Source organism: Apteryx rowi, unplaced genomic scaffold (assembly GCF_003343035.1).
Source record: "Apteryx rowi isolate R43461 unplaced genomic scaffold, aptRow1 scaffold_12, whole genome shotgun sequence".
Classification (NCBI taxonomy): Eukaryota; Metazoa; Chordata; class Aves; order Apterygiformes; family Apterygidae; genus Apteryx; species Apteryx rowi.
In genome coordinates this window covers 5,321,740-5,333,762 of record NW_020447419.1, presented here as the reverse complement: position 1 = coordinate 5,333,762, position 12,023 = coordinate 5,321,740, and the positions used below count along the sequence as shown (strand labels likewise).

General features: G+C 40.4%; 1 protein-coding gene across 1 annotated transcript in view; it reads right to left on the bottom strand.

The window, feature by feature from the left end:
• PARD3B (par-3 family cell polarity regulator beta) overlaps positions 1 to 12,023 on the bottom strand; it is a 411,041-nt gene that overhangs the window by 133,314 nt on the left and 265,704 nt on the right. Inside the window, exons 19-20 of the mRNA XM_026088114.1 lie at positions 9,010 to 9,216; positions 7,757 to 7,991 (exon numbers count right to left, since the gene is read on the bottom strand). Of these exons, the coding sequence (XP_025943899.1) occupies positions 7,757 to 7,991; positions 9,010 to 9,216 (442 nt within the window). The remainder of the gene's footprint in view (positions 1 to 7,756; positions 7,992 to 9,009; positions 9,217 to 12,023) is intronic.

Below are 12,023 nucleotides of genomic sequence, written 5' to 3'. Positions count from 1 at the left end.
ATAATAGCCAAGGATATTGAGTGAAGGATAAACACATCACCACAGTGTTCTTGATGAGGGGATATCGTCAAGAACACACTTTGCTTTTTAAGGCATTTTTTGCAGAAGGGGTTACGTGGGAGACATGCAGATGCACACTTAGAAGAAATAGGCCACCTCCAGGAAAGGCTGGCTCATATTTCCATTGGACTGGAGTTTGCTTTCATTTTAGCAGGTGTGAAATAGCCAGAGGTGAATACTGACAGGGCAGGTGTACATTTAAGGAGGCACGTCACTGAATTTGGATGCACAAAATTATCCATACAGACAAAGCATGTTATCTCTCTCTCTCTCTCTTATATATTTTTTTTGATTAATAATGACTTGAATAATGATATTTTAACTTGAAGTGAACATGCAACTATTTTACAAAAAGCATACTCCCCGCAAACAGTTTGTAAATTCCAGTCCTTTTAAATAGTCAGAGGGAACTTTCTGCTCTGATCTGTTAAGTAAATATAAATCTCGTTATCCAAGTTCAGTAATGAGAGTAAGGGGTCTATTCTTCTTCACTGCACTTGCATATATCTAACGTTAATGAGATTTATGCATGCATATTAAGAAGAGAACAGATGCTTAATTAAACAAATAAGCCTTTAGTAGGCAGTCCACGTGATCATTTTTAGTACAAAACCCCCTTATTTTCTCTGTTTTAGTCTGACTATGAATGCAACCAAGGAGAAATCAATACGGTGGAGGAAAAGGAAGAAAGTGATACATATCATTTGAGATGTGTCTTTTTTATTTTTTTTACATACTTGACAAACTCAAAATACATTAAACTAATCAGGCACCCCCTCTCTCTCATTCTCTCGTGCTCTTTAAAGGAAACAGGAGTTGTATTTACCAACTTACCTATTTGGAAAGTGGAAATATTAATTAGGCAAAAGGAAATCAAGGCCTCCGAATAACTAATTTGCCTCATTAATTGACTATCAAATACACAAGCACGATCCATTTCAGATCATTTTGCTACTGAGGACAAAAAACCTCTAAAATAACTTTAGTCTAATTAAATTATAATTTAAGCCAGTCTTGTTTTTTTGTCTGTCTGTCCATGTCTATGCATTGACTTCCATCATCCTACATATATATGTATATACTTATATAGATGCATATATGTGTATATGTATGTGTGCATGTGTGTATAAATATATGTATGCACACATGCAGACACTGCCTTTCTCTGTCAATCACATCATCATGTTATTTGCTCTTCCTTCATTATATTGCTGACTTTTCTCACCCATGCTTAACTTCTCAGTGCAACTCAGACCAGAAGAAAAATTCTCTCCATATGCTATCACAGTGCCATACTTAATGAAAGTCAATATCTGTATATTATGCTATCTACTCTGCAATACCATTACAGGCTCAACAGTGCTAGCTGTAAAAAGTATCATTCTAAGCATAGGGCCTATAACAGTAACAATGAAAAAAAGGGTCATTTCTGTCTTCCATCTAGAATGAAAAATTAAAATCACTAGGGCACTTAGCTCAAAGGAAAATTGGCAAATTAAGGGGACAAAAAATAAAATATTCATGGTTCATATTGTGAAATGGAAGGTAAATAATTTAAGATGAATTGTTATGTGAGAAAATGTACTATTTCTAGAGAGGAAAAAGCAAATTAACTAATATGCACTTACGTTCCCTCTTGCTGCACTTGCAGGTACGTGCACAAATACACATCTCAAGCTGTAGTTACGTGCAATATTTGTCAGGGTTAGACATGTTCTCACCTTTACCAATTTTGAATGTATTCACTAGTACACGAGCAAAGCCAAGCTAACTTTAATGCTTAAACTTAAATACTTTAACTTGCTTTAAAAGGAGGAGCTTTTTTTTTCTGAATCAAGGGTGTAAATAATGAATGGATGAACGAGAGGGTGTTCTTCCACTGCACTCCAGTTTGGCAAAACTCTTTACTCTGAGTCACCAATTACACACTTGCTCTTAAATTTTTACATCACAAAAAATCATGACTTCAGCCTACTGGCCTCTGCCTATGGGTAACTAGCTATTAAAATTTCATTGGTGTGGCTGCAGTCCATTAGCTAACTTACCTTCATACCCATAAAGCTGAAAGAGCTACCGAGAAATTTTACAATCACTATCTGGAAAAGGTAGTAAGAGAGCCATAGACTTCTTGCATTTATTACACACCAGGTCTGTAACAACCGCTATGGGACTAGGATACAGAGCAGCAATGCGTGGCAGATGTCACATTCCCCTGATGATTTAAAGGTTCAGTCTTTCTCCAACTTAATTTAGAAATTAACTCAAAGCCTACCTTTGTTAGAAAAGAATATTTGATAGGACTTCAAAGCAAGGCAATTAAATAACTATAGATGACAAATTTAAAATCTAAAGTTTAGCACCTAGCAAACTGAGGAATAATTGTTTTTTTTTTTTAGATTAACCTCTTGGTTAGATCAGCTTTGTGTTCCTGGTACTAAGTGCTAATGTGTTTTGCATTAGTGCTCAGTGTCAGGGATTTCCACCACCCTGCACCAAGGGGTAAATTAACCTTTCCAGATAGCCTCCAGAGCCCCCCACAGAGCTTGGACCGACTTCTGAACTCACAACACCGTGCACTAGCTTAAAAGCAGAGAAAATGTTGTTTCACTACAGCATTTTTCATAGAAATACAAACACCTTCAAAAAGAAGTAGAGGGAGGCTCATTTGAGGCAGACTAGTCTTCTCAAAACACACCAGGCCCTGAAAACAGCCAGCCGTGTTAGTGCAGGAAAGGGAGGAACCAAGATTTTCATGTGGTACGGCACAGTCTTGCTGCTGCTATGAATCTGTAGGGAACATACAGAAGTTTAGCACATAACTGAATATCATATCTATTCAGAAAGAGTTTAAGCACTGGTGCTAGACACTGGCTTCTTCCTGAGACTGCAGTATAAATTTAGTCACAGCTCTGCTAATGATAGTATTTAATGTAACTGTTTTCCTGATATACAATATCAATTTACTTTGCCTTCTGTTGTCTAGCATTGGGTTATTTAGTGAGTTATGATGGTGCAATGTGCCAGAACACATCAAAAAGTAAAATAATGCTTGCTTAGCCAATGTTACATACAGTTAACCAAATCAACTTCTGTTCTTTGGACAGCACATATGCAAATCCAATACTATGGCAGGTGATATATGCATCAGGACTCAAAAAAGAAAGATAATTTGTACAACCAAACAACGATACACAATCTCTACACAATCTCCACCGTAATAAAATACTGCTTTGGATTATAGAAAGTTAACTAATCAGTAACAACCAGTGTCATCTGCCTCTGAAACCTCCAGCATATTAACTTACTTTGCTCCAAGTGCAGGAGTCAAAAATGCTACAGCCAAAAATTCTGAGTAAATACTCAGAAAATACTGAGTAAAACACTTTTTTTTTTTAAAACAATGATTACAAAAATAAAAGCATGATTGTTTGATGGTCTTCCTGAATCACAGTCACCTAAATAAAGCTTCAGTCCAGGAAAAGCTTAACAGGAAAGCAATCATTCTTTTTTTTTTCGTATGTGTGTTAAAAAAAAAAAAAAAACAAAAACCCAGCAACTACAAGTAAATAGCAGCTGAGCAACAGATGAGGCACTAAGTGAAATCTGTTAGCAACTGCTAACAGCTTTGCTATTTTCTGTTGTTAAATTAAAAAAAAAGAAAAAAGAAAAAAACCCATGCAGTAGCAATTCCAATATGTTCAAAAATCTCAGATGCAAAAGACTAAAGCCCAACACTTACACCTTCTTGTACTACAGATAAATGCTTGGGTTTGGTTTTAATATCTTGAAACGCTTTGTTATTGATTAAAAGGCAGAAACAAGCCAATTCACATGGACATACTATCAAGATAAAACTTGTTATAGCCATGTATGACACAGTGAGTACAGCACAAAAAGCGCAGCAGAGACAAATGCGACTTTTCCAGCAGGTGCTTCATGTCTCAAACTCTACTTTCTTTTGTCCTTTATACCTGACCCCTTGTCACTCTGCAGAAAAAGCCAGAAAGTGCATGTGTCTTCGTTAGCAGTGAGCTTTCTGGTGACAGAACTAGTTTCATTGTCCTTCAGGTCCAGGAGCTTTCGCCAAGGATGATCATTTCTTGTCTCAGTCCAATTTTCACTGAGGTTCAGGAAGTCTGTTCTCCTATTTAGCGGCATCTCTGCAGCACTGCAGAGCCGCGCAGGCTCAGCTGAACCAGCTCTGAACGAAGCAGCCCAGGAATTGCAGCAATACAAACACATCGGCGTGGGGCTCCTGCTCTCAGCAGGATCAATTAGTTGCATGGCTGCCAATCACTCAGCTAGTTTGAAAAATTCATGGCAGTGAATTTGCAGTGTCCCAGGCAGATATAGTGCCTTTCTTCCAACCTCTGCCAGCTGCTTTCATAACTTCTTTTCTACTGGGTCTTCCTCTCCTGCCAGTCTAGCAGGGGCTCTATCCTGCATTCCCTGTTTTGCAGATGTCTCCCACAGGAGGGATCACAAGTACCACCACCACTTCTGCAGCAGGCACACCACAGACTCCTCCTCCACCCAGCTTTCTGCCCCTACACAGTGTTTACATTCCCAATGCCTCCTATGGCAGCTTCTCCACCCCATTTAAACTCAGCATATCAAAAACTGAAGTCATCTCTGTTTCTAAATACTTTGTTCTATTTCTTTCTCTTAAGCTACCAAGAATTAGTAGTCACCTTGTCTGCTGCAAAAGCTCACAACTTTTTGTCATCTTCAGCTTCTCTCTTTTCTCCCACAGATGTTCCACCAATAAAACATGCCAGTTCCATCTCCACAACGTCATGAAAAATCTGGCTGTTCCTTTCCAGCCATGCTGCTAAAATACTTGATCATCTAAAACTTCTTCCTGCAGTCTCCTCCTCTCTAGCCCTCCTGACAAACACTTCTCACTCTTCCCATCACTGCAAAACTATTTTAAAAAATACTTGTCAGATCCACTATTTGGACAGAATTCAACCCCTCTTAAGTTCCCCCATTCTCTCCCTATTACCTCTTTAAATCATATTCAAAATCCTTGGTTTTGCTCTCTTTGTTACCCACAGCTGTTCCTCCCTGCAAAAATACCTCCTTGTTTTTGCCCATCTTGAGCAGAACATACGCTCTCTCCAATTCTTTTGTAAACCAATGCTGTTTGCTCTTGTTCAGTCTTTACAGGTCATCATCCTTCTTTCATTTTTATCATGCCTGGGGTTCCCTAGGACTCCTGCCTTCTCAGGAACAAATTTTTTTTCAAGAACAATTTAGTAAATTCTGGAAAAACACACTCATAAGGACAGAGAACCTCAAAAACTCTCCCAGCTGACCTGTTAGCTCTTACAAACAGCCCTTCCTCTTTTCATTGTAATCTGTTGCCTCCATCTTTGTGGCTTTATACAGATTTTCAACAGTGTGAGACAGAAATTCCCATTTGTGCTGCCATACAGGTAAATAAATACAATTAGTGTCTGCTGGGAAGACTATTAATCAAAATAAAAAGCTAGCACATGAAAAGAACAGATGTATAAAAATCACGCGTACAACCAAAACGTGAACTACGTTCTAAAACAGTGAATCACTCAGACTGGTAACCTATTGTTCCCAGCTTTGCACATTGATTGTTATGAGACTTTTTTGTCGACTACAAATGCTTGGTTTGGATTTTGACGTCATCCCATGTCCTTTCTGGCTCCGGCATCACACCCCCGTAAGGAAGATCTTGCAAATAAAACTTCGTCAAGAGTCTGTCAGTGATGCATGAGCCAGAGTACTGCTGCTTTTGTCAGACCTCTGTGCCAATCCCTCTCTTCCTCCCACAGACCTATTTGCTGCAAGGAGCTAAAAAAGGGAATGAAAATAGACATAAAGCTAAAGATACACAAGAAAAGAGTTGCTGAAGTCACCCTCCTAATTATTCAGTGTTTTGACTACAGTTCCATGTTAAGCCCTATTTCTTTACACAGTACGAACACAAATGCACGTGCGCAGCGCAGGTGTGAGCATGTGCTTCCTTGGCATTCCTAAAGAGCCCAATTTGAATGCAGACTGGTGTACCCACGTGTCTCCCTAACAACTGCCGAAACCATGGAAATTTGGCACATAAGCATGCCTGTGTATTTTGGACAACATATCTTCACTGTTCAAAAGTTGCTGGGACAATTTTGAGGATTCCTATTGATGATGCATGGAAGAAAGTCATCTAAAACCTTCCATGTACAAGGTCAATATAACACAGGATGTTTGAATCTGGAGGACTTCTCAATAGAAAGCTGCAATACTAGTTCACATAGCACTATCCTATTGAACACTATTGTAAGTGAGATCACCTTACAGCTGAATTTTAGATTACCAGTTACGTGCATCTTTGACTAAGCAATGGCCGCAGCTTTTGTGTACATACCCAGCTGGCCTACAATACAGCATGCCAGGAGAAACACCAATAGCCTCCTAAAGCTAACAGTGTTCAGTACCAGAAGTAACCACATGGTCTTATAGACTATTCTCCTCATTACGAGAGATCATTAAATTTCCTCCAGATACGCTGTATTAATTTCAAAGATCTACTTAAATTAAAACACTTTAATCCTCAATACACTAAACATGCATAAGAGGCAGGGATGACAAACTAGGGTGCCTACAGTACTCAAGGCTCCAGCAAAAGCAAGGAAATGGCCAGATGAGTTTTGCCCAAACAATCCCAGCAGATTAACTCCTGCGGATGCAGCAAAAACCCATCCTCCTGTGCCCAAGCCTCCCTCTTATAATGGCCCTGCCAATCTGCCCAATGGAAAAATCCTTCCGACTTCAAACGTGATAACTAAGTTGACTCTAAACACAACCAGTGCCATCTCTAGCCATGACTCCATAGTCTCAATTTGAAGGCGGCACCACGGCTGGGTCTGAACGCCCAGCACYGACGCATGTGGTCTGGTCTGTATGAACTATGCAACTATTCTGCATTCAGGTAACAAGTCCTGCTTTGTTTGTTTGTTTCTTTTGACAAAGACTGTGCTCAGGGATTCCACCTTGTGTAAGACTTCTCTGAGCACGACACAGCTAGGCATTCACAAAGATGATTTCTCCACCATTTCTGAGCATCAGGCTATCCTGGCCACTCTCTGATAATTCCAGAGATGCAAAACCAACCAAAAGCCACTGAATAAATCCAAAATTGTGTGCCAGGTAGGGAGAAAGTTGAGGTTTTGACCACCGCAGGCAATTGCTGAAGCCACGAAAAATAAGATTTTATCATTGCTAGTAGTTTTCAGCAACTGCAAATGTTATGAGACTGTTTATAGTAACACAAGCAATCCTGCTCTCCCCAAAGCATGCGAAGGAAGAGCAGATAAGCGAGGGGAGAGGAGGTGAAGGTCTGAGTGTGGGAGTGGGTCATGTATTACTCAGAAATATTCCCCACAAAGCCATTCCCCTCCACACACTCTTGCTTGTTTTTAGCCTGAAACCTCAATTTTTTTTGACATATGGGAATGAATTTCAAAGGCACAAAAAGACATTTTGTCTGCCAAATGTCTTCTGCCTCAGCTACAAGTTTGGTGTAAAAGTATAAACTGATTTCTTTTTAAATAACATAAACATTATTTTGAGTCCAACTAAAATAATTCTTCCTCCACTTTATGAGAGTATCAGTGGTTTCATATAATATTATAATGAGCATGGGTTATTCTGCTTTTTTAAAATGCCATACCTCAACATGACACCGAAGCCTTTCTTCTTCTTCTTTTCCAGATCTTCATTTTCTTCTTTCCTTTTCTTCTCTTTGCTTTTAGCCTTGCCCTTTTCTTTTTTCTTCTCTTTCTCTCTGTTTTTTTTGTCTTTTTTCACTTTGGCTTCTACCTCTTCTGTTTCGGGATTCCCCGGAGGGATGGGTTCCATGTTTTGCGCTTCTTGACCAGAGTGAGAGCTCTTATCAGAGAAACCATCTGCAGAGATGAAAGAGCAGCAGTGAGAATGGTTAGGGGCCACTTATGATCACCAAAACATGTATGAACACATGAAATACAGCATCGGTGTCTACAGAGTGCTCAAATGACTTGCAACGCATATTCACTTAATTGAATAACTTTAAAAGCAGACTAAACATATCTAGTGAATTCAAGCAGGTTTCTATTGTAAATTAAATACAGAATTATTATAGTGACTTGTTTTCTAGTTATTATTCCTGATATGAAAACCCTGACATGTGGTTAAACACTATTCTATTTGAAATCTGGCTTGTTAACCTCCATCAGCTCAAGAAAGCCGACACACTGGGAAGCAAACACTGAGAGCTGACTTCAACAAGAGGTTCTGGGGACTGACATAACCCACCTAGGTAACAAAATGATTTCATTCACTCCTTGGGATCTTTCTGTTTTAATGTATGAAGAAAAGAATAGATGAACTGTTCTGCCTGGTTGGAAAAGAGGTTGTTTTTTTCCCCCCCCCCTCCTATTTGGGAGCTCAGGAACCAAGCACAGTTGTAAGCTTCGGGCTAAAAGAAAGGGTATCTCCAGTCAGGGGACTGTAAGCCCATTGCAATAAAGTGAGCACTGGGGTGCTGTCAGTAGATTCTTCCTTGACCGGATCAGGAAACAAATGTCCTGGTTGGAGAAGGGGGGCTCTGGACAGTTCTGTAAAACAAACAAGATGCTTTTCAATGTAATCTGAAGAAGGCAGCTGTTTCTTGAAGCTGAAAAATACAGCTCCTTAAGGATTGAGGTCTAATTCTTCCAACCTACTCCCGCCCCAAAGGACATAAGTGAAAGACTTTCTACTAAACCCAGCCACGGCTGGATGGGGCACTGCAAAGACAGCTCCATTCAGCAGAAGACATAAGCAGCTTTTAAAATTCAACCAACTTCAAYTGGACTAAATCACTTGCTTATCTACTTTACTGAGTTGACCACCAGCAGCGCTAACCGAAGGTGGTTGCTTCAGTAAGTACCAGCAGCARCATACCCTCTTCAACATCCTCAGGTCCATCGTAAGACTTGTCAATGGCAGCTCGGAAACTCTCATTACATCCCCGACCACGGACCACGTGAGGCCTGGGTCTGTGAAAAGGGAGTTCGTTCTTCCTAACTTCAGCCACAGCCGTCTGCAGACTCTCCAGAGAACTGGACTTCTTCAGTCCCAGAGTAGGACCAAAATCTTTGCTGGAAGAGTCTGGGAAAGAAATAGTTAAGGTTTTACACTGAAAACCACAAAGAGAAACGAAACTAGTCAGACAGATACATTTAATTGTGTACTTTATTACTTGGGGGCTTTGAAATAGTATGCAATCAATGTAATTTGTTCTGAAAATAACATTAAGTTAAACCTAGTTCAGTAGAGATCCCTGTTCAGACTTGGGGTGAATGGCACGTAATTTATAGACCTGCCAACAGCGATGGGCCAGAGCAAGCTCTCTGTGTCCCTTTAAAGCCCACACCGATGAGAAGGATGGAGTTGTTTCGTTTCCCTTTGACAGTAATGTCCAACTGGACGCTGCTATGAGTCTCAAGGAGGACATTATCTGTAGACTCACAGAAATAAGCACTGCTGCACAACCAGGCTTTTGGCTTTTTTGAACGAGACAGGTTGTATGAATGGCTGATATTTTCAAACACACTTCTCCTGTGAGAAGATATTATTAGTTCTCTTACAGTCTATCCAATCTTTTTCTTCAAGCTGAAACTGGTGCTATGCTATCAACATACACAGCAGGTTTTTCAAGAAACATAAATATTTCCAGCAAAGTACAGCTTAATATAAACTATGGTGCTGCCTCCTTCCGTGTTCATAGGCATGAGAAAGCAGTTTATACAATAAAGAAAGAGCAAATACCTTCCCAAGTCCCCCCATCTTTTTTCTTGTTGAATGCCTGACCTTCCCACCTTAGAAAGACTTTCTTTTGTGGCAGCTTAAGTACTACTAGGCATTAGTGCTAATTAATATTAATACAATGATAATGGAATAGGCACTAAAAGAAAAGAGTTCAGAGCATGCGCACTAAACAGAGAAAATCCCAAATGTGGCTTAATCTAAAAGTTTTTATAGTGTCTACTTAATGTTTATATGGCAGAGCAGTAAACATGATGCATAAGCACTGAGGAATAGACTTCGGCTTGCTATAGTCTTGGAGCGCACAAAATGCTTTGGTTTTCAATGTTTGTAAGTGATACTAACACAAGCAGCAGGATAACGTAAGGACAAAAGACCTTCACATACATGTCCATATACTGTCACTCCTGAAGAGGCTCAAGGGTCGCAGGAAAGGCAGATATATTAATACTATGCTGTGATTTTAGCAATCCTAGAGTACAAATACTTCTGAACTCAAACAGTGTAATCAGTGAATTTCTAAAGGAAAAAAATAAGCTAAGAACTGGCACCAAATAGAGAATCATTAGTACTGTATACATAAAGCAATTTACACTGCCAGTGCAGGCTCATACGTAGCTGGAAGGAAGAAAAGAAAAAAAAAAGAAAAAAGCTTAAAAAGCTTAAGGGAAACCTGGTTGCTAGGTCACAAAGTGCAACCTTCTTTCGTTCATTAATTGCCATTCTGGAGACTACCATTACTGCCAAACTAGTGAGTGCTAAAATGGGGTCTGAGCAACAACTTGCATACAACATAAAGGTGCTAAAAACCCCTCAGGTGGTGTGCGCCAGCCAGAGGCTGCGCGGTGCCCCGCAGGGCAGGGGCCGCCGGCTGCGAGAGAAGCCGGGACGGCGCCTGCCTGCGAGGAAGCCACAGTCCCGGCTCACGCTGGATGACTGCTCTTAACAAATGATGGCAGTTCCTAGAAAAAGCCAAGCTAACGCCCACGGCTTTGGAGTGACATGCCCAAACGTGACACGTGTCAGAGGTAAAGCTGCCTGTTGAGCCCCACTTCAGTTTCCGGGGCGCACACGGGCTACAGCGTGCGGTCGGTCACCTGGGCACATCCCAGGCGCTTCAGGCAGGGCTGCAAAGCGAAGGCTCTTTGTCAGACACATGCCTTAAACAATCGCCTGGGAAACACACAGCGCTATCGGCAAAGCGCGCTTCTTTCTGTATAAATAGTCTGTATTTTGCCGTTTTGTCCTAACATGAAAGTCCCCCCGAGGAATTAATTTTAGCAATAACTAGCAATAACTTCCTGTTTTCTGGTACTTTAAAGAGAGCACTTACAGTGACTTGCATGTCATATTTTCAGTTTTCTATTAAAATGAGAAAAGAGAAAGTAAATGGAGCACTCTTTACTTACCAAATAAATTCAGAAAAACATTCTCTTGGAAAACTGAAATTTTTTTTAATGCCCCCAAAGTTAGGGCAGAAACAGAATTGACTTATGATCACTTCATTGCCTAATGTTATCAAATATTGGGTTACATCAAAAAATGGAATAAAAGGGCAAAGATTAACTACTTTTCTCTCTCAGTGGCAATGAAAGTGAAGTTTCATCTGTCATCTTCCCATGTTCTGTTATTTAAAAAGTATCCTCATTTATTCAAAAGCTACTGAGACCCTTTAGTAACAGATTAATAGTTAGCATTCAGTCGCCCTTTCCTAAGGCTGTAATCATTTAGCCTGAAATTTCACTGGCAACATTGGAAGTTTCTCACTATTAGCATCAAAATCCTCCCATGAAAAAACATCTGAACCCAGGTGATAAATGACTGCATTTTTCCTTATTGATGCCAGGAGTATCAATGGAACCTCAATAAGGAGGAGAATATTTAGTCAAGGAGTTTACATCAATGGACATGTTTGCTGGGTTCATCGGGGAGAAGTTTATATTTTTCCAGTTCTGCTTTTATTCCCTTTACCTTTCATGGCAAGGCTGCGGCCATCACTCCCACTAGCGCACAGCTGAAGACACAGGAGGAGAGGGGCTGCTGCAAGCTGGCAGACCCATCAGCGTGCTTGCAGAAACGGCATCTGCAGCTGGGGCTTTCCGGGGAAATGCCCAGGACTCCGCAGCCAGCGGGACCGGACCAGGCTCCCA